Genomic DNA, 21,510 nt, shown 5'->3' with positions numbered 1-21,510 from the left:
GCCCTTGAAGACCTTGAAGATGTAATTCTGGAGGACAGCTCTCTCTGTTTCTTTTCCCCTCATCTTTCTTTTCCACTTCTGCACATTTTTCACACCAGACATTGCAGAGCTGCCTGTGGTGGCATCTGTCAGTGCAGAGCAGCAGGGGATGCTTCAGCAGTCTGTCCCCTTGCCCACCACCATGGTCACACAGGGGGACACTGAGGGGCTGTGCAGTAACAGCAGTGGCACACTGCAGGCACAGACATGATCTAATCCATGGTGGAATGCAGCCACCACTCATGGCTTCTTTCCAGTGCTTTCCACCAGTTTGGCTCCCTGTGTGAGGAGGTGTTCACACGTCAGGAAGCTCTTTGCTGTCTTCCTTCTCAAGGAGTGGTGGTTTTCTCTGCTTAGCAGGGGAACAGAGAGGTTGGGCTCCCTGTGAAGCTCTCACAGCTGCTCCTGTGGAAGCTCAGAGGAGCTCCACAGAGACACAGTGCTCTGTGCTCCAGAATGCTACCCACACACTCCTGTGCTGTGTTTTCTCCAGACATCCTCGGTTTGTGTCTTTCTTCACTTCCCTCACAGTCAGTCAAAGTTATCGCAATGTGAAGAAGCACTTCTCAAAATACAGATGCTACCTCTGCCCCTTCCTGACTTTGAAGCGCTATCTTGGGGACCAGTCAATTGCACACCTTTTAAAACGCATTTTCAGCATCTTAAAAACAAAAACCAGAAAGTTTATCAGTACTTTCTCAGTACCTTGTGATGCAGAACCAGATGAAGACTCAAAGAAGGCTGTGATGCCTAAACTAGGACACAGGCAGGTATGAAGGCTCAAAAAACAATGTCCTTAAAGGAGACAGAAACTCCCTTTCTCCACAGCAGCCCAACTCCAACACTTCTGTAGGTCCAAGACCCCTCTATTTTTGACACAGAATTTCTGTAATTGGCCTATTTAATTTGCAGCCCCCCCGAACTACCCTCACTTGGACAACTCAGTTTCTGGCTGCCTGGGCTCACTCGGCAACCTCAGTTTTCAGACTCACCCTGATGTGTCACTGGCTTCTCCTTGGACATCCAGTTTTCAATTGCGGATGCCAGTCTGGCACAGAGAAACTTGGAACTTAGGCTGCTAAACTGAACAGTATGAGAATTTTGGTTTTGACCTTGACTATGATAAGTGTTCATAACCTTCCCCCAGGCTTCTACACTTATTTTTTAGCCACAGCTAATTTCACTGACTCTTACTTCTTCCTTTCTCTGCTGCCTCCTAACTTTCTCATCATTCTCCAGTGGATTTCTTTCCTATTCGTTATATGTAAAGCACATTTCTTATACCCCATGGTTGTTTTGAACAACATTGATGCAGTTTTAGTTTTCTTAAGTTCTCTCTGCTTGTCTGCAAACACTGATTTTGCTGCAAAGATTCCTCCACAGCTTTCCTTTCCTAAAACAGTTGCAGAGAGGGAAGATTTGAAACAAACACTCCCATTTTTAAGTCTCCTTTGTGATGAGACAAGACCCAGAACACTTTTTCCCCTTTCTCACTGAAACTATGCTGTCTTATGCAACATTTTTACCATGTCTAGTTTTCAATGACATCCTCCATAAATACATACCCCACATCTGAATAGCAACATTTTTGCAAAGTGAGAATTGAATGTTATTTTTAGGCAGTAACACCTAAAACCTTCAGGGGTTGTCCAGCTTTGTTTAAATCTTAATAAATCCACAGAAGAGTATCAAGAAGGGCAAAGAAATATCTTTTCAGGTCCAGAGCCTCTAGGAACACCACATCAAATCCAGTGTACAATCCTCACCAGTGACCAGAGCTAATTTATCTATTGACAGCTCTGAGCCCCTTGAGAAATCACTTGGTGGCCTCTGTTTCATTCCCTCTGAACATATCTCCACTCCAGTGGAAACTGTTAATGATAACTTCAGCAGAGAGGTCCACATTCAGCCAAACCCCTAAGCCCAAATGTAATTTTCAGCCTATAGATACTGCCATTGAAATCTGTGGCAAAATTACATTTCTGCCTGTTGTATTAGACTGTGACTGACCAAGCTCTTTCACTTCACCAGTCCTTGCAGGAATGTGCTCCAAATCCCAGATCTCCCAGTGTCTGCATCTATTCTGGCATATTCTCCAAACAGCAGAGAGAGAGGAACAGCACAAGAACAGAATAAGAGAGGCCCACTGCTTCATTCACACTGGGGCTCTAATTCCATGGTGTGGCTGCTCCTTCCCTGCTAAGAGTGAAGCAGCAGCACCTGAATTATTGCTTGATTGTAATGCCCTTTTCCCCAATGTCTTCTTTCCCACTTGCAACAAGAACGTATATTGTGAAATGCCAAATGTACAACACCAAACTCTGGGAAGTTCAATAAGTTGTACGTTAATTTTTAAGCCAAATCTTGCTTGTCTTAGGTGGCATTGTGAAGCAGTGAGGCTGAACGTGAGAATATGATGAGCAGGATTTGATCTTATCACATGAAGAAAGCCATGAACGGCTGCGACTGCTTTTAAAGCAGTCACAACCACAGCTCTTCTGCTTCTGGTCCATTCAAGGTGGCCCCTTCCTCATTTGCTCTCCTTCAAGTGCAGCACTTTGTTGTTTCTTTCCTTCTGGAAACTAAAGAGTGAAAGAAAATCTTGCTATTTCGGATAGCATTAATTTAAAAAAAGAGAGAAATAAAGACATTTTAATTGCATGGGATTTCTGAATAAGGTTTCAAAGTGGGGGTAAAAAAATAGCTGTGTGCCTGGTACACAGAGAGCCCTTTCTCTTCCCCTTTGTGGCAGAGGAATCAATGGAATTCATATAAAAGAAGGAGGGGGGTGGGAAGAGAGATAGGAGATGCCTTGCTCGGTACCAGCAGGTCACAAGCCTCATGAGGCTCGAGCAGGGCTTGCAAGGAAGTTGCTGACTCTATGTCCATGTGTACCTTTTTGTTCCTTGCCTTGGATTTGCTGGTCAGTGGCATGCTGCTTTGCCTGGCTCTCCATAGAGCTTGTAGCCTACAGGAATTTGGACAGAGTGGTACAGACATCGCCGACAGAGACTCTGATCACTGACTATCCCTTTAAATGCAGTCTCATGACTTAGTCTTTGCTCCACTACCTATTAAAGAAGGAGACAAGACGTTCATAGGCAGCTTCCATTCAGGCACTCAGAAGGACACAGAAAGGCAAGACAATTTACCAGAACTAACTGTGAGTAAATACAAAGCATTAGAGGTGCTCTCTAGAGCAAAGGGCATGGAGAAAGATTTGTAGGAAATCCTGAGGTGAGAGAAGGTGCAGTAACTTTTAAAATATACTTGTGTACAATCTTCAAATGTGGAACTCTGTAAGGAAAGCTATTCTCTCATTTTAAGATTATTCCTTTAAATATGAATCTAAGTGTCTCTTTATATAACGTTGACCAGTGCTTGATTTCCCATAAAAATCTGATGTGGTGATTTTGTGCTGCAAGCACTGGAGCCTTTTGCAAATACCACCTTTTCTTTCGCTGGCATAAATTTCACAGAAGGAATATCTGGGGGGGAAATTTGATGCCAGCCTTTTGCAAACTTGGATCCAAAGCCCAGCCTGGAGCCTCAAATTAGATTTCTGCACTTCACAAAGGGTGGCCTTCCTTCTGGGTATGCTGGGTGTAACTCCCTTTCTGCTGGCTACAGAAAGGAGCTGTGGGTGCTCAGCAGCATGGACATTGCAGCAGATGAGGTGTCCCATCATGTGTGCAGGTAGCTAATTTTCAACCAAGAGATTGTGTGTCTCCATGCTCTGTAATGGAATACCATCTCACATGCTACAGCACTCTGGAAAATTCAGTTCTTTTTAGTCAACAGAGTCACCAGCATGTCCATACATAAGTCTTTTCTTTTCTTTTCTTTTCTTTTCTTTTCTTTTCTTTTCTTTTCTTTTCTTTTCTTTTTATGACAGTAGCTGCTGAGTAGACCTGGACAAGTATTTTAACAGTTATCATTACTATTGCAAGTGACATCTCAAAACTGATGGAAAGTTCCTCTGCCAGCTCAGCCTATTGCTTTTCTAAATATATCCATGTCATTAATTGCAGGTATTAGCTGGTGGAGACTGTTCCCAGATCGTCTTCATGTTGCCCATTTTATTCTTTGCATTTATCCTGTCTGCTTGCTGCATAAGCAAAGGGAACTGCATCTCCTATGATGAGCTGAGAGAGCTGAAGACTGAATTTGCCATCAGTCTCTACCGGCAGGTGTCTGAAGCAGAGAACAGGACCAATCTGGTAGTCTCTCCAGCAAGTGTGGCTGTTTCTTTGGAGCTGCTGCAGTTTGGAGCTCAAGGAAATACCTTTATGGAGCTGCAAGATGCCCTAGGATACAGCATTCATGGTAATGTACTTCAAAAAATCCTTTTTGTCTTACTTTTTGTGATAAATTCACAGCTTTACGAAGGTGACAGGAATTGCACACATCATACTAAACTTCTGCTTTCTCTCTCACTGCAAGATGTAGTTTTCTCTGTCTTTGACAGCCAGGTATCAGGTGGACAAAGGAAACTCAAGGGAGTAGTTGACACATAAGTTATTACTCCTCTTTTTTCTGAATCAGTACTTACTCTCTTATGACACAAAATACAGCTACATCTAGAAAAGCTACTTCTCTGAACAGCAGAATTACTCCAGGTTTGCCAGAGGTCCATTGTGTCCACTGTGTCCTGGTCTCCTTTGTGTGCTCTGCAAAGAACTGCCAGGCAGAGAACAGTGGTTTTCTCTCCTGTCCTAGCAACACATTTTATGAAACTTATAGAAGCTGAATTATCTTTAAGACTTTTCTAATGCTATTACAACTGGCCAAAAAGATGAAAAGTTATCAGAAGGAGACTGGCAGATAGAGATATACATTGACAGATGGCTGGTGCAATTGCATCTTTCCCTGAAAGCAGGCTAAAATATAAAACTCACTGGGAATTTGGAAGGGATATGGGAAAGACAGATGTCTTTAAATCCACCATTAAGTCAGCTGAATTTAAGGATGCTGTTTTCATTTTAGCTCTGGATTATCCTACCATCTCAAATCACATGTCAAAAACTATTTTACATTATGGGCAGAATGTTTATGAAAAGCAGATGACTGCCTCATCTTCAAAAATCGCAGCTTACATACAATACTAATGTATAGAGATAACACTGCTATTTCTCAGCATAAAATTTACCTTCAGGGTATGAAGATTAAAACCCACAGTAATTTCATTGTCCTGTGGTGTAACCAGCCTCAGCCACCACCAGCATTCTGTACAGCATTGATATTCAACCCCAGCACAGCAGTAAGAGCTAACTCTGGCTGATCCATACAGATACAGCTGCATGTACTGACACAGGGACAGTGCATTTAAATTATGAGCAGCTGATATAATGAAGTCTTGCCTACAGGACTCCTATTTCTGTAAATTCAATTCCTAAACAACATTAATTCATACAAGGATTATACCTTGCTTGACACTTCTGGTCATTACGGGCTCAGTTATTATGAAAGGACCTTACAGAATAACATTTCAAAGTGAAATTCAAGCACAGATCTTCACAGAAAATTTAACAGAGAAGTGCAGGGGTTGTTAATGACCTGCTAACTCTTTTATGCTCTCTTCTTCTCATGTGGCACATCATGGCAAGCAGACATTTTATCTCTATTTTAGCTGTCTGTGGCATAAACCACATGAGCTTTGGCTTTCAGCAATATTAATGCATGAATGTGAAAATAAAGTAGGATGGGATCTATTGTTATTGGTATACAGTGTTTTTCCAGTAACTGGGAAGGAAACCACTTCCTCAAATGGTCTAAATCAAATGAATAAATTAAATACTTAGATGAAATTTCCTATAAGATGAATAAACCCAAATTGTGTATGTATGCATATATGATAAAATTCCTTTCTTCCAGTAGATGTTTGCATTAATGTTTATGTTGCTCTGCCCTAACCAATAACTAAGGATATGGCTGAAACCTTAGCAGGCTGAAAACAAGAGAAACATCGATGGTTCATTCACTGCTCACAGAGAATCTGCTCTTACATGCACTCGTAAACGTCTCTCAATGTTTGGAAAATTTGTTCACCTTTATTCTAGTACTAACAAAACCAATGTATAATGGGATATATCTCTAGATAGCACAGACAAAATGACATGCTTTAAAATTATTTCTCCTTGCTGTTTAATTAAAGCAATTTTGAGCTGCTGTCCAAGTAAGAATTTGGGACTTTGGTTATCTAAGCACTTTGGTGAAGTCACAAGCTTGGGATACCACTCCTCACATTCATCTCTGCTTCTAATTTACCATCTTTGACTTCTCACATCTTCCAGAGAGCTTACCAGGTGCTCCCATACTAATGACAAGACACACAAAACCAATACTTTACACCTCAGACCATGTCAGTTTTCTCAAAAAAAGAAAAAAGCCCACTGTTGTGGACTGTAAAAATAAAGGAGTCTCTTGTAACACATGAAGCAGCTTATCCGCTCGGTTTAGCCAGGGCTCATCAGCAATACTGGGCCAGTTTGGGACACCATCCTTCAAGAAATCAAACAACACCTAAGGGCCAAGGGTGGCAGAGGGGCCGTCAGAGAAATGCCTTTTCTGGGATAGGTGAATAACATCAGGAGCAGGAGATAGTGGTGTTGTGGCAGTGGCAGCTCAGCCAGTCACGGCCAGAGGCACTAGACCTCACTGGTGCAAACTCAGAGAGTGACCAAGAAAGAATAATTACCTTATGAACTGTTAAGAACTGTGGCTGCATACAACTGTGAGCTTGACATGTGATCAGCCGCTTGACACATCTGGACTAGAGTGACTTCCACAGACACATGGAGAGAGCTTTCCAACCCCCAGTGCATCACTGCCCATGGCAGCAGTTCTTGACAGGAATACTCCACAAAGTCAAGGGTGCTCCAGTTGTTATAGAGCTTTAACAATCAGAGGACATCTGTGTCAGCCCTGGAGCTGAGAGCTGCTGAGCCCTGGGGCAATCCCCACTGTCCTTAGCCTCAGCACAATTGCAGTTTCTCTCTCTTGCCTGGCAGATCAAAGCGTGCAGGATTTCATGCACACAGTGGATGAAGCAGTGACTGACTCCAGCCAAGGCACAGTGGTCCAGCTGGGATGTTCCCTCCTTGTGGACACGGGTGTGCAGCTCTCGCCCAACTTTGCCGAGCGCGCCGCGCGCTGGGCCAATGGCAGCCTGCTCCAAACCAACCTCACCGACCCCAACACCACCCACATACAGGAATGGATCACCACTGACCTTGCAGGTACCATAGGGACCCACAGGAATGGCTGCGCATGCATGAAATGTAAAACAAGAGTAATGGGAGGAATTGCATTTAACCAAGCATAAAGATTTTTGCCATGCTCCATGCTGCCCAAACCAAGGCTGAAAGGCAGGAAACCTAATTCTTGTGTTAACACTCCTCTGTAAAGTGAAGAAAAAGCTGGAATAGGTCTGAATCTGTAAGCAGTGTCAAGCTGGTAACCACTTTGCCTTGTTCCCTTAATTATTAAAAAGGCAATAATTTGCAATGTTCTCAGTTTCAATTAGGAACAGCCAAATTCCCCTTGGACCGTATTCACCGCACTGAATGCTTTCATGGTGCTACAGGGGACACACAGGGGTGTAAGCTCAGCAGTCAGACTGACTTTAAAAAGTCAGAATGGGGAATAAAAACACTGACCAGCTCAATGTCAGCTCTGGGGAGAGGATGGACCAACAGGCAGCCCCAAGGAGGTGCATGTGTAGGTGGGGAGGGGAAGGTAGAGGGTGAGCAGTGCTTGCGAGTTGTGCCTCTCGGCCTTAGGGATGGAGAGTGGTCTCAGCTTGCTTTACTTAGCCATTTGGACCTGGCCTTTCGGCCTGGCCATGTAGGACTGCATGTGTCCCCCTGCCTTGTCTCTTTTCCATGCAGATGGGGATATGCGTGGGATGACACTGGAGAGCGCTGGGTCATCACTCAGCCGGGTCACCCTGGTGAGCACACTGTACTTCAGAAGCACGTGGCAAAAAAAGTTTTCCTTCATGGATTCCCAGATGTTGCCTTTTACGACGCCAGAGGGCTCGACCCTGAAAGTGCCTACCATGCACCACACAGCTGAAGTTAACTATGGTAACTGGCCTTGATCCATATTTGATCTACTGTGCAATATGGAACAGATTTATTTCATTTCTACAGATACTACACTAAGATGTGTTGTTTACCCAGCCTGGAGAGTCTCGGAAGAAGTCCCTCCAAATGAAAAGACCATGCAGGTGACCCAATTGACTCCTCATAATTCCAGGCAATTGTGAAACAGATCCTGGGTTCAAAATGGTTTCTAAAATATCTACTGTCCCTGTCCCATCCCTCACAGGCCAACAGCTCCCAGTCCTCCATAACAAACTTGTCAGCTGTAGGAAACAGTCAAAAGGCACCAATACAACATGCCAGGAGAGAGAAAGATGAGAGACTAAGGGGACTGCAATATACAAAGTCCTTTCCAATAGCGTGGAGCTGGTTAAATAAAGCCGGCTAGGAAGGGGCTACAGTACATCTGACCCCATGACAGAGGGGCAATTAAGACTAAAACTGCATCAAGCCCCTACCAATATGATTTGCTGGGTAAGAAATTTCCTGGCCCCTCAGCCAAATCACTGCCCCTTGAATGTGTGAGCACCAGAGGAAGCAGAGCATAACCAGGAGCACCAACGCTGCAGACCTGCAGATGTGGTCACAGCCTGTCTCCAAGCCTTTAGGGAAAAACTGCAGATCTTGAGGGACAAATTCTAGAAAAAGAAAATAAATTCTTATGTCATGTATACCAAATCAGTGGATGATCTCAGCATGGGCTTAAAACAGTAAAAATATAGGTCAAACTTTTATTTGTATAATATATGAATACAGTGTAGGCTACTTTCAAAGGTTTGATGTCTGTGGGTTGCTGACAGAAGGACTCATGCTGCAGGCTTAATTTTCTGCCACCAGGAATTATGCCAGTTAGCTACACAATCTCTTTCAAAATATAAAAAGCTCTTTTCCCTCCTACTCTAAATTTCAGAACTGCACTTGGGTAAAAACAGTCCAAATTCCAAATCTAAATTTTTTCAAGACAAATTTATATCTCTTAGCATCCTGCCTGATTTATCCTTTAAGTTAAATAGCTTCTCTTCAGCTTTTATATTTACTCCCAAATGTAACGCAAACCACCAAGTTTTCCCTCAATTTCCTAATAGCTAAGATGAAGATGCCAGGCTCTTCTAAACTATTCAAAAACCAAATGCTCCAAATTCTCAACTAGCTCTATTTTTGAACTTTTCCAATTTAAATTAATCTTTCTTGAAAGTAAATGACCAGAAATGTATACACAAGACTCTCAATTCTTTCACAATTTCTATGTCTTGATAAAAGACACAGATAAAATGCTTTCACAATTTCTGTGTCTTGATAAAAATACCTTGTGTAGTGTATCGCAGAACTGGCTCAGGGTGGTTACACAAGGTTGGCCCCACCTGAGCCTTTTTCCTTTCGGCACTTTTTTCCTAGGTAAATCACCGGGAGGGAAATCTCCAGAGGTATATAAATTCTTTGTGCGTTTTTGACCCACCATTTTATTTCCATCACTCCAGTCTTCATGGCAATCTCACTGTTTGTCTTTGATTAAAATCTTGAGCATTGACAATCTTTGGAAAGCTACTAGTGACCCTTTTCAACCTCTTGTACCTTTGCTCGTTTTAGTTTCCCCTTCAAGCAGCTGCTTGCTGCCTTGCCTTTCTGGCTCTAAGTGCCACCACTTCTACTTGTAAATAGTGGCACAGTGAAACAATGTTTTACCTAAAACCAGATGGCTGGATCTATGCCTTTTTATCAAATTAGTTAACAAGTCAGAAAAGTTTATAGCTTTGTTTGCCAGTCTACATGATATTGCAATTTATCTCACTTTCTATTTCTCTCTGTGACCTGATTATTCTTTTCTCCAGAGTGTCCTAAAACTTCTCAAAGACAGACCTAAAGTTTCCCAGACTGCTTTCTTTTTCTTACAAATGTACCTCTGTCCCCTAGTCATGGGAAAAAACTGAATCATCAGGCTATTAAAAAACTTTGCTGACTCATTTGCAATTCCACATCCAAGTTCTTCTCATATTCTGGGGTGATCATTAAGGCCCCAGATTATTAAATGACCAAAGGCAGGATGCTGCTGTTGCTTGTACAAGTTGAGATCTCAGGTAAAGCCAATTACCAGGAGTTCCACAGCTGAGCTGCATTGTCTGACCATATATTTGCTCCAAAGTCCTTGCAAAGTTGCAGTGAAATCATTTGTTGTGCTCTTCTGCTCACTTGCCTAAACACAAGGAACTCCATCCTATCATCCTTAAGTAGGTAGCTAGAGCAATACATTTTTACACAGAAAAGGAAAGACAAAATATTTGGATTATCTTTCATCCAGCCTGAAATGTGTGAGCTCTTTGCAGCTGGAGAGACTTTTGAGGAAGGCCGAAACAGAAGAGATCATTTAAAACTTGCTGGTTGTCAGATTTGGTTGGCCAATTCAATCTTTGTCACTAAAAAATCCAGAAACATTTCTAACAAATCAGTTTAAAATTAATGCAAAAGACTGGCTTGGTACAACTAAACAGAGGACTGAGAATACTGTCTTTCAGTATGAAATGATAGCAGCTGTGTCCCACCAGGATCCAAAAGACAGTGTGGGAAAGATAAGCTGAGGCCTGTTATCAGTTGCAGCATTTACAACATTGTTTGTCCTTTTAACATTGCCACGCAGAACAAACCAGCCTGGGGACAAGTAAGACTGCTCTAAGAAAATGTCAACATTACTGTTCACACACACTTCTTAAACACCACAGCTATTTTACATATTCATTTTTCCAAGCAATTTGTTAACGATGTTTGAATTCTAATTTAGCATATGTGTAATCCTTATGGGATGCTCAAAATTAGTTCAAGCAACAAACACTAAATGTTCTGACTCAATAATCTAAAGTCTTTGAGTTTCTTTTTAATTAATAAATAAGGGCTGTATAACCTTTATGCAGATTGTGGGGCATTAAAAATATCAGCATGCTCACAAATTATACCACTCATGTCCAGTGCACTGCAAATATAAATCTTCCTTGCCTGCCCATTAGAACCATCTTTTCCCAGCAAATGATCCACATGCTGAGAGTTGGTTTAAACAGAGCAATTCTCTCTCCAGATTGCAAGGCAGGAGGGCTAAGAGCCTAAAATTTAATCTACCAGAACAATCAACACTTAATGAATCCTATCTAGTCCATATCTGCAAAACTAACAAACACTGTACACAAAATATTTGAGACATCCTATAGCTGTGCATTTATTGCCAAATATTTAGATATTATGAACATGAGCTATCCATATACAGTTATTTACAACCACTGACTCAAACATCTATCCTTGAAGATACAACAGCTACAGCTGAGTGAAGGAGGTGTAGATTCAATATTTTGGATGGCCTGCAGTAAAGGCAGTAAGACTTTCACTTGTGCCTTGTACTTAAGTTGTATTTAACTCCTAAATACAGCCTGCTAATTATTGCTGAGTGCTCCTGAAATGCTACTTACTGGATTCTCAGATGAAAAAATAAGGAAGCAAAATTGTGACAGACAAATCTGTTCTATTGTATAACAGAATCCATTAGAAATGCTTAGATTAATTGGGGTTTTTTTGGAATATGGGATGAAAATGGTACTTTTAAATGGCTGTTACAAATTGCTGTAAAAATAATTGCAAGTTTGGAAGCTCTCCAGCTTTTCTCTCTCTTTTACTTTTGAGACTACTTTTTATGACCTTCATCTGACTGTGAGAAGTCTCTGTGCCTAGATTTCAAAAAATTATAAATTTGGTGCTTAATTAAAAATAGTTAATGTTTAAATAAGCATATACTAGCTCTTGTTTAATAGAGCTATTTTTTTTCTTGAAATAAGATTAAAATTGATTTTTAAAGGTAGTAAAGATGGAAACATGGACCAAAGTAGGTTTCAATTAATCAAATAGGACACTCTGCATTTTGTTTTTGTAATTCCTATCTGTTGTAGTAAAATTGTAGTGAAAAATACTATAACATTTTAAGTTTAATCAAAGAAAAGAGCATAGATTGTGGGAAGAGTCATCATAGCTGCTGTCATTGCCTTGGTAGGTTTGAGTTTTTTATCCCCAAACTGATCAAGGAGGACAGCTGTTATATGGAACAGTAATAAAATACCCACGCTCTGTTGAGGTGGTTCTTCAGGTGCTATCCGTGGCATTGGCACTGCTCTGCCAAGATATCTATGTCTCTGACACACTCAGTTCTGTTCAGGTGAGTTAACAGCAACCTGAACTGGCTTCAGGAGCCCAAGAGCTGGAGACCACTCCTTACATCCCACCACAGCTGCTCTGAACTATCTGCTGAGCCCAGCAAGGGTTGTGGGTTCAGGGTTTTCTTCCCACTTGAATGATGAAATAAGATCTCTCTTTGCCCACCCACAGGCCAGTTCGAGACTGCAGCTCTGGAGGCTTTCAGCGTGGTCGAGTTTCCCTACCTGGGGGAGAAACTCAGCATGTTCCTAGTGCTTCCCAGCCACAAAAGAACACCTTTGTCCCAGATTGAGTCTCACCTTTCTGCCAAAACCATAACCCTCTGGGCCAACAGCTTGAAGAGAACAAAGATGGACATTTTTCTGCCTAGGTAAGCAATGTTAGCACAATGGATTCACTACTTTAGCTGTCAGAATTCCACGTGACAGTGCTGACACAAGCAGTGTGTGAGCAAAATCAAATTACGTGCTTCTGGTTTCATTATTCATCACATGATTAGAGATGCTCTAACCCTTTCTTAAACCACAAAGAGGTGAGCCAGGAATGACAAGACTTTCTGGTTACACTCTGTGCTGTTTAAAAAAAACCTAAGTATTTCAGTTGATCCTACAACTTTTACTTACAATTTGTTTGGGGTATAAATCCTTTAAGGCTCTAAACCAGAGAAATGTTGCTAGACCTTTCCCACACTCATTTTTCTCTTTGTTTAAGGAAGAACAAACATATAACCTCCCAAAGACATTATTTTGTATTTCTTAAACCTGCCAGAGTACTAAAAAGCACAGGACAAAGAGCTTGGCCCCCCTCCAGCAGCCATAACCATCTTTCAATGCACAAAGCAGGTTTCACTCACCCATTTTCCACTTTAGTCAGTTGTTATTTTAGCAAACACCTATGCTGGAGGTATTTTCTGTCATCTACTCCAATGAAATTGCACAGCAGGAGGAATTAGGCACAGAAGGCTTTATGTGGCTGTATCTATTGTATGGATTAGCATGGAAGGGCTTCATTACACACGTCCTACAACATACTCATCACATTAACAGAGCACTGAAAACCAGTGTGTACATTAATATTTGTTTTCTTCAAGCTAGTTTTTGGAAAATATTTCCCAGGGCCATTTGCTATAGCCAAAAATAATATTAGAAAGAGAACACTTTGTGAAAATGCAGAATTCACATGTCAAGAAGACTTAGTAGCAATCTGATTGCAACAGAGGGATTCCTTCTGTTAATGTCTTCAGGTGAAGGTGAGCTACTTTTCTGCAAATATACAGTCAGACAATGCACTGGGCTCATACAGGAAGACATGGATGAAATGCAAAGGCTTGAAATAAATTGTATCTGTTAATGCCTTTTAATTCTACAAAACTCTACAAATCCTGCATTTAAATAAAGTCTATCATAATAATTTCAGGTTCAGTATTCAAAGCCTTTTTGACCTAAAGACAGTTCTTTCTGCCTTGGGAATTAGAGATGCATTTGATCCCATCACTGCTAATTTTAAAGGCATTTCAGGTAAGAGGCTTGACTTAATACAAAATGATCCTTGACCCAATAGTTCCAGATTCTTACATTTGAATGATTTGTCAGACCTGGGTCTTCTCAATTGAGTGTACTTCTTTATCTGTGAAACTCTAAAGCACAATTCACACACAACTGCAATTGCATTTTGAGCTGTTTTATAGGAAAGAAAAAGACCTGTCCTGAAAAGGACAGGTTTGGTTTTGGTCTTGAACTTACTTTTTTTCTTGTCCATGAGATTAAAACTGTCAAGACAGTGTAGGCCTGGGAAAATGGTCATTTATTCAGAAATTTAGGATGCTTTAGTAAAACTTACATTCCTGTTTGTGTTTTCAAATAATTATTTAACAGTGAGGGATGCTGGTCCAACAAGTGTATATTCCAACTCCTGACACTGCAAACAATACTGGTTTATGCCCAGGCTATATTGTCTTGTTAATCCAGTAATCAGTATACAAAGCTATACTTTTCCTTCGCTAAAATACTGTTGTTATGATTACATTCTTGGGTTTGGAACACTGAAATTCTTCTGCTCCTTGAAAAATTTGTCCCCATTTAATATTAAATGAAAAATAAAGAATCCACATTATTTATTCTTTTTCTTTTGACTCCTTCCAGCAACAGAATATTTCAACTTAGCCATTTCTGCTCACAGTAAAGACTTGGGAGAGGGTAGCTGCCCAGCAAGCAGCTCACATTCTTGTGCATGTGAGTGAATAAATGAAATTGCTCCAATTCAGACAGACCTGCTGTTACAGAAAAGTTCCTTTCCTGGGATGAACCTCAGTAGGCACATTACTCATGGAGTTTTTTATGCTGCTCTTAAAATTGAACATAGCAATGTTCCATTGCAGTACAGATCTCAGACTGCACAGAGATGAACATTAAAATAATTTGTTACTGCTCACTGCTGCTTTGCTTCTTGCAAACAAATGTTAATATACTGATAAACGACACAAGGATGTATTTTATAAAGTTATTATCTATTTAAATAAGATAAATACTTTGGGGAAATTAATTCCATAAACAATATAATTTAGCAGCATCCCTTTGGCTTTTGGCATACAGGATAACGCTTGTAGAAGTATTTGATCCTGCCCTGGCAGGGTTATGGAACAAAGGATATGTTGAGACCCTTTTTAGTTCTACTCTTATACCACCTGTCATAGCAGTAGGGTTCTATGTGGTCTAAGAGTTATGTAAGGCAGAGTTTACAAGGGGAAAAAATGTATCTTTTACTTAACCAATAGATAGTCAAAAAAAAAAAAAAAAAAGGGTAAGTTTTCATTTCCTCTTCTGTATGAAGCAGAAGGATAATCTTCAAATATTTACTCTCAGATCACATGTAGCAAACAAATGTGTTACTTCATTTCAGACCTGAAATAGCCTTTTTTAAACCTGTAAGCTTGTATTTTTCCCCTCAAAAATGTTCCCCTCAAAAAGATTTATCTACTTTTTAAAATGCTTCCTTTCCCTAGTTTTGCTCTGCTTGATTCCCTCCTAGTTTTTCTGACTGGAAAAAATTAAGACCAAAATAGATAAAATTCTCTTTTAGCATTTGATTTGACCTACATGTTAGATTTGATCCTTGAATTCAGATAAGAAAAAACTTCTCAACCTTTCCTGCTTTCTGCCTTTTACAGGCAGCTGGACAAAAGCAGACTCGTAACACTCTCTTCAGTGTCTTTCTGAAATTAATTCTTTTCCAAGATTCATTTTATGTCACAGTCCCATTGTTTCTTCCTGAAGAACATTTTTTTCTGCATTTTCCCTTCCAAGGGTTCTTCAGTTCTTTCACTGCCCTAACTCTGTTAAAGTTTCTATTTTCGTTATGTAACCTTGCCTTCCACCACAAACTGGAGACCTCTCAAACCAGTAACTCCCATTCAGCATTCAATTCACTGTTGTCCATATTGTGGGAGAACAGTCAAAGGCTGAAATGCGTAACAGTTATGTGATCCTTAGATTCTGCACAACAAAAAGGTAAAAGCATTCTGATTATTTAAAAAAAATGTTCATAATGAAATGCAGAAAAATAACTTATTAATTTTGGGGGTTTTGCAGAGCAAGATAGTCTTTATATTTCAGAAGTGATTCACAAAGCAGAGATTGAAGTAACAGAAGATGGTACAAAGGCATCAGGAGCTACAGGTAAATCAAATACTCAGACAAACTTCTCACTTCTGGAGCTTACACTATAAAATCAACTACTAGTCTTTTATTTAAAACAAAACAAACAAGCTCCTAGAATTTACATGTATGCCTAGCAAACTTTTGTATTTAACACATTTCAATTTGACCTTTGTCATTCTTCATAAGAAACTTTAATTTTTTTATGTCTGACTAAGGTGTAACGGCTCAAATGAAAAAAATAACTTTGCCAGTCCAGGGAAAAGTCAGTTTGAGAAAATATTCCACTTATTTTTCTGCTGGTTAAATATCTATTTGCTCAGATTGTAAGAATGAAAATGAAAAAAGGTTAGTAATATTTTATTTGCAGCTCCTGAACTGCTATGTGATTTGAGGATGATCTCTTTGATAGCATTAATGGTAACAATGGGCAAGTTTTATGCAGACAAGCTTGATTCTTACATACTTTGAAGTGTGACCTTCATGTGCAGCAGCCCTGCTAACAGATCACTTCCACACAAGCAGATGGGACTGGGTGAGTGGGAGACTGAGAGCAAAATCCCAGCTATGGACTACCCAGTCAGTACACGACTCATTCACCATGAACCATATCTTGCCTTTCTGCTTCCCTGGGCTGTACCAAGGATAAATGTGCTCCACATCACAAATGCTGCTGGTCCTTGGCTGGGGACCAGGGCACTCTATCACTTCTCCTCCTTGCTCCAAGGAAGGAATTCAAGAGACATGAGAGCACAGCATCTCACTGTGGTGCCCAACCTGTTGCTCATCCCCTCACTCCAACATCCCACAGTTGCAATGCCAGAAAGAACCTGAGCACACCCGAACTGATGTATTCAGTATTTCTCTAGAAACAACCCTGAATAAGACACACGTGTACATACAGGGGTGTACAGAGCACATCTGGCATAACTAAGTTAACCCTTCTGCAGAGCTGTACAGCTTTAAGTTTTGTAACAGTTTTCATCTCTATCGGAGCAGTAATATTTTTAATAACTTTGTGGTAAGGCCCATACAAAAGAAAAGCTTTAGGTGACTTCAATTACATACCAAAGACTAAGAGGAAAAGACCTTAATCCCCTTGAAACCAACGCCAAAACATCCCTTAACTCCAGTCAGACCAAGTTGACAGCAGATTTTAAAAACTGCAATTACATTTATTGTTTACTTTAAAAGCTTTAGATCTAGTCCCATGATGACTTGAAGCTAGGCACTTGGTTTTTTTACAAGCACCAAAATAGTGCCTTCTCAAACTAGTTTTATTGTGTCTTACTTCAATTTTCAAATGAATTCCATTGCTTCAACTGTTCAAAAATAATCCAGATGTGGTGGGTTTTTGACAATGTATTCTTAATACTATATAGCTAAAAGGAAGAATTTATTTAAACAAGATGTATTTTAATAATAGCTGAGCCATCATAATTCTTAAAAACTCTTTTTTTAATCTAATATTTAACCCACAACCAGAGAAGGAAGACAGTCATAAACTGAGTTGAGGATACTTGAGATTTTGTTAAGAGTTCTGACAAGAGAAATTCCACGATGATGTAGGTATTTCTCTGCTGCTTGTCTCCCAACAGGATAAGGAACTACTCTTGTGCCTTGCTTTTTCACCAGAACAGCATAGCTAGAACTGGCTAACAGGTGAGGCAATAACATGGTATGACTTCAGCAGAGTTAGGGATGTAATGACACCAAAAATTACCTTTGAGATCCAATGCCAGGCAGACACCCTTCAGCATTGAAATATGCACGAATCACCTGCATGTAGTCTCAAACTCCTGACTTATTAATTTTGCCAGATTGATCTCACTGTTGGATAAAACTGTTGTCTTAGTCTTAAAGCAAAGGAGCAATTCAAAAGTCAAGGTACTAGCCAGAGCTTGAGGGCACTGTATGGAAGATGGAAAGAAAAAAAGATGCATTTTACTCATGGTTTCTTTGTTGCATTACAGCAATGGTCTTACTGAAAAGATCTCGAACACCTATTTTCAAAGCAGATCGCCCTTTCACATTTTTCCTGAGACAAACTAATACAGGTATGCATGCCCTGCCTTTCAGGAGCAGAATCCCACACAGGTAGCACTGAAATCAATACAAATAGCACACCATTCCTCAGTCCAGGAAACTTCAAACAACCACAGAAACAGTGGGGATTGGGGTTTTAAAGCGTAGATTTAAATTTCCTTAAAAAGAATGTATAATAGTCAAAGAAGTCTAGGAAGCAAGATTAGCCTCTTCTTTGGACATGAAGTAGTATGTGCTCAAAAAATTTCTATCAAAATTATAGGTACTACAGAGATCTCACAGATGCTGAACATTCCAGCATCAGAAACTGATCTCTACAGAGCAATTCAAGTAACAAACAGGCTGGACCAGCTGGATTAACATCTGAAGTAGTTAAAATAGAAACCTTTCCCTATGAAGGAAACTTATCCATGCCCATACTGATAGCAAACAGACTTCTCCCAAAAAACATTTCTTTGCAACTGTTAACTCTTTTCTCGCAAATGACCTCCCATAGCCCCCACACAAAAAACACCCAAAAAAACCAAACAGAACTGCAGAGCACATCTCAGAGTGAAGCATCACAGTGCTCCTTTAGCTTCAGTAGCGGATTATAAATCTCATTTCAGACGTCCAATCACATTAAGTTACTCCAGAATGTCTGCCAAAAGAAAACACCCTTTAGCTTGTTGGCAGTAATAAAGAACTGCATTATTCACCATTTAGCAGCTATTTGCTACTCTGAAGCATCAGGCCAATATCCAACAACTCTTATCATTCTTAACAATGCAGTAATTTTGCACCTGAAGTATTTTCCTACAAATCGTTCAAACCACCACGGTTTCTCTCGTAACTGGGGTCACAGCCATTTAGATTTTCAAGGAACATAGACGTTTATGGGGTTCAGTAAAACATTAGGGCCTAGCACAAAGACAGAAATAATTTCCCTTATCTGCTTCCAAGCAACACACACCGTTCTCTTAGTCAGTGAATACCTGTGTATGTAACATTTTGTTTTAAAAACCCGTATCGTGAATTTTGACCACAGTGCAAGCACCCAAAGAGAAAATTACTGCCTTGGTTGGAATTTTGTTTTAAATATGCTTTGGCAATCACTACCAGTCAATGAATAAAAGTATTTTACTTGGCAACTGCAGAATTTTAAAATAAAAAGGCATTAATAAGCTCACCTATAAAACATGAGCCACAGACTCTTCAGGATTAAGAACAAACTTACTTCAGTGAATAAAATGGTCAGTTTACAATATATATATAAAATATATAAAGAGGAAGGAAATCAGATTGTAAAACAGGATTTTTATGTGAAGCATAAACTACATACCTTCCAATCAACTCAACATCAAAAATACCTTTCTGTAATTTAAGCTTTTTAATGCAAAAAGTGAAAACATTCAGTTGTTTCGTTTGCTCAGACTTAGTAATTCAAGGTTTTGAGGTATGGAAAACTTGAACAGGTAAACAAGATCTACTTTTCATCCACCTATCTAAAAGTGCTTAAAACTTTTATGTCCATAAAGTTTTTAATGAATCTGTATGTAGACCAAAAGTATTCATTGCATCAATTTTCTAATAATAGCAGAAATATGTTTTCCTATACTTAAAATAGCATACTTCTGCTCAAAATAATTGAAAAATTTTAGAGTTTTTTAATCTGAATTTCAAGTTTGAGCACATTGCCTTTGATGGACAGGCAAGGTAACAGCATTACAAATAACCAAACAAATCCAGTGACTCTGAGGCAGTCAATTCATTCTCTTCTGTAACTGAAATATGAACACAAAGCAATGAACTTAGGTTCTGTTTTTCTCAGTGTGAGTTTCAGATTTTGGCAGGTTCCTGGTTTGGGCTACCAATGATTTGGAAAGGTGTTTTTAATACAGATTATTAGATTATTTTAAGAGAGGCATGCAATTGCAGTCAGTTTTTCCATACAAGCAATAAATGATTCTATCATCTGCTAATTCCATGCCTAACTTACATATTTAAATTGTATTGCACCTAGAAAATGTGGCCCCAGACTGAAATAATGTTAATATTGTCTTCATTTACAGGTTCAGTACTTTTTATAGGAAGAGTTACAAATCCTTCATCATAAGCACTAAAGGCATATACTGACTTCTGCTCCTCCTATGATGAGCTTTCCTCCAATGAAATTAAAGGCTATGTTGTATGTATTTATTAAAATACATCGTTTTAAGCATATCACAGTTTTTTCATACACAGTTTTAAGCATATCACTTTTCCAAGAATCTCCCCTACCTTATTGCATTGTAGACCCCATTGAAACTTCAAACTGTCTAGGAATCATCAGCACCACAACTACAGCAAACACAGTATCCAAATAAACATTTGCAAAAAAGTGGAACAGGTTTAGCCTCCTAAATATTTAACAATATTCTCTTCAACTTTATCATGGCTTAAGTCAGCTTGACTGTTGCTGAGTATGTAGGTGATTTGAATGAAAATAACCCACACAAAAGCTTTGTGATGTTATTTTTTCAAGCACAATTTCATTTCCCTGTCCTGAAGTCCAAAGCTTAAGAATAAAACTGAAATTCAGTTTGACCTTAGACAGTTATAACCCAGCTGATATAGAATGTAACAAGTAAGCAGTGAAATGCTGTGAAAAGAAAATCAGGTTGAAAGGCTGTTTCAAAACTGACACAATCACAGAATCATTAAGGTTGGAAAATATTTCTCAGATCATAGAGTCCAACCATTAACCCAGCACTGCCAAGTCCCCCACTAAACCAAGTCCCTAAACACCACACCTACACACTTTTTGAAGGCTTCCAGGGATGGCGATTCTACCACATGTCAGGGCAGCCTGCTCCAGACAGAGCAGGTAAGAAGCAGAAATACCCACTCAGTGACCAAATACTGCTAAAAGAGGCAGCAGCACTACCTCTACTGCCTTTGAAGCGTACACAACATAGAACAGACATTCCAGAAGGACGCTGAATGTGACTACTGGCATAATGAAAAATGGGGAGTGGTTTTCAGCATCCTGACAAAATTGGGATATGGCAAGTGTTCAGCAACTCATGGCATAAGCATCAGAAACCCAGGCCCATAAAGATTTTGGGTGGAGACAGTAAACCACTGACTCCCAAGAAAAGCATCAGAGAGGACTGTTTTATTCAGCTCCCACTGAATCAAAGCCTTGCAGATAACCCAGAGCATCCAGCACAGCCGAAAGATGTGGCCAGTAAAGCAACCAATGGTATTTTCTGTCCAGGCAGCAGCACCCTGTTCCCACACTTGTAAACCTGTAAAATCTGACACAGAAAACCTCTGTGCAGTCTTCCTCAAAGGCTACTGGCCCCTGCTTTGCTACACTGTATCCCTCAATAAAACTGCAGGGTTTGTCATGGCTACAGATGTGCTTACAAAACATCACTTTGTTATGCTGGCCACCAAAAGTGCAAAGTACACAAGATATCTTACTGTAGCTGCAATTCAGCACTAGCTCTCTTTCACTC

General features: G+C 39.9%; 1 protein-coding gene across 2 annotated transcripts; it reads left to right on the top strand.

Moving 5' to 3' along the window:
* Window positions 1-810: 810 nt before the first annotated feature.
* On the top strand, window positions 811-21,404 carry SERPINE3 (serpin family E member 3). Of its 2 annotated transcripts, XM_038139586.1 has the most exons (9): window positions 811-3,202; window positions 4,071-4,365; window positions 7,050-7,277; window positions 7,929-8,126; window positions 12,501-12,699; window positions 13,746-13,846; window positions 15,917-16,003; window positions 17,956-18,039; window positions 20,080-21,404. In XM_038139586.1, the coding sequence occupies exons 1-9, from the start codon at window positions 3,077-3,079 to the stop codon at window positions 20,121-20,123; spliced, it is 1,362 nt and encodes a 453-aa protein (XP_037995514.1). In that variant the 5' UTR covers window positions 811-3,076; the 3' UTR covers window positions 20,124-21,404. The 2 variants fall into 2 exon arrangements, with proteins under 2 accessions (XP_037995514.1, XP_037995522.1); XM_038139594.1 differs by having other exon boundaries at window positions 3,075-3,735; window positions 17,956-21,404.
* Window positions 21,405-21,510: the final 106 nt, after the last annotated feature.

Source organism: Motacilla alba, chromosome 1 (assembly GCF_015832195.1).
Source record: "Motacilla alba alba isolate MOTALB_02 chromosome 1, Motacilla_alba_V1.0_pri, whole genome shotgun sequence".
In the NCBI taxonomy this organism is placed as follows: domain Eukaryota; kingdom Metazoa; phylum Chordata; class Aves; order Passeriformes; family Motacillidae; genus Motacilla; species Motacilla alba.
The sequence above is the reverse complement of the archived record's forward strand: the minus strand, read 5'-3'. Positions and strand labels throughout refer to the sequence as shown.

Bases quoted from the DNA above. Each gene is read 5' to 3' on its own strand.
- SERPINE3 (XM_038139586.1), top strand. From the start codon at position 3,077: ATGCAGTCTCATGACTTAGTCTTTGCTCCACTACCTATTAAAGAAGGA. The intron at 13,847-15,916 runs GTAAGAGGCTTG...GGGGTTTTGCAG, and splicing joins TAATTTTAAAGGCATTTCAG to AGCAAGATAGTCTTTATATT. The intron at 16,004-17,955 runs GTAAATCAAATA...GTTGCATTACAG, and splicing joins AAAGGCATCAGGAGCTACAG to CAATGGTCTTACTGAAAAGA.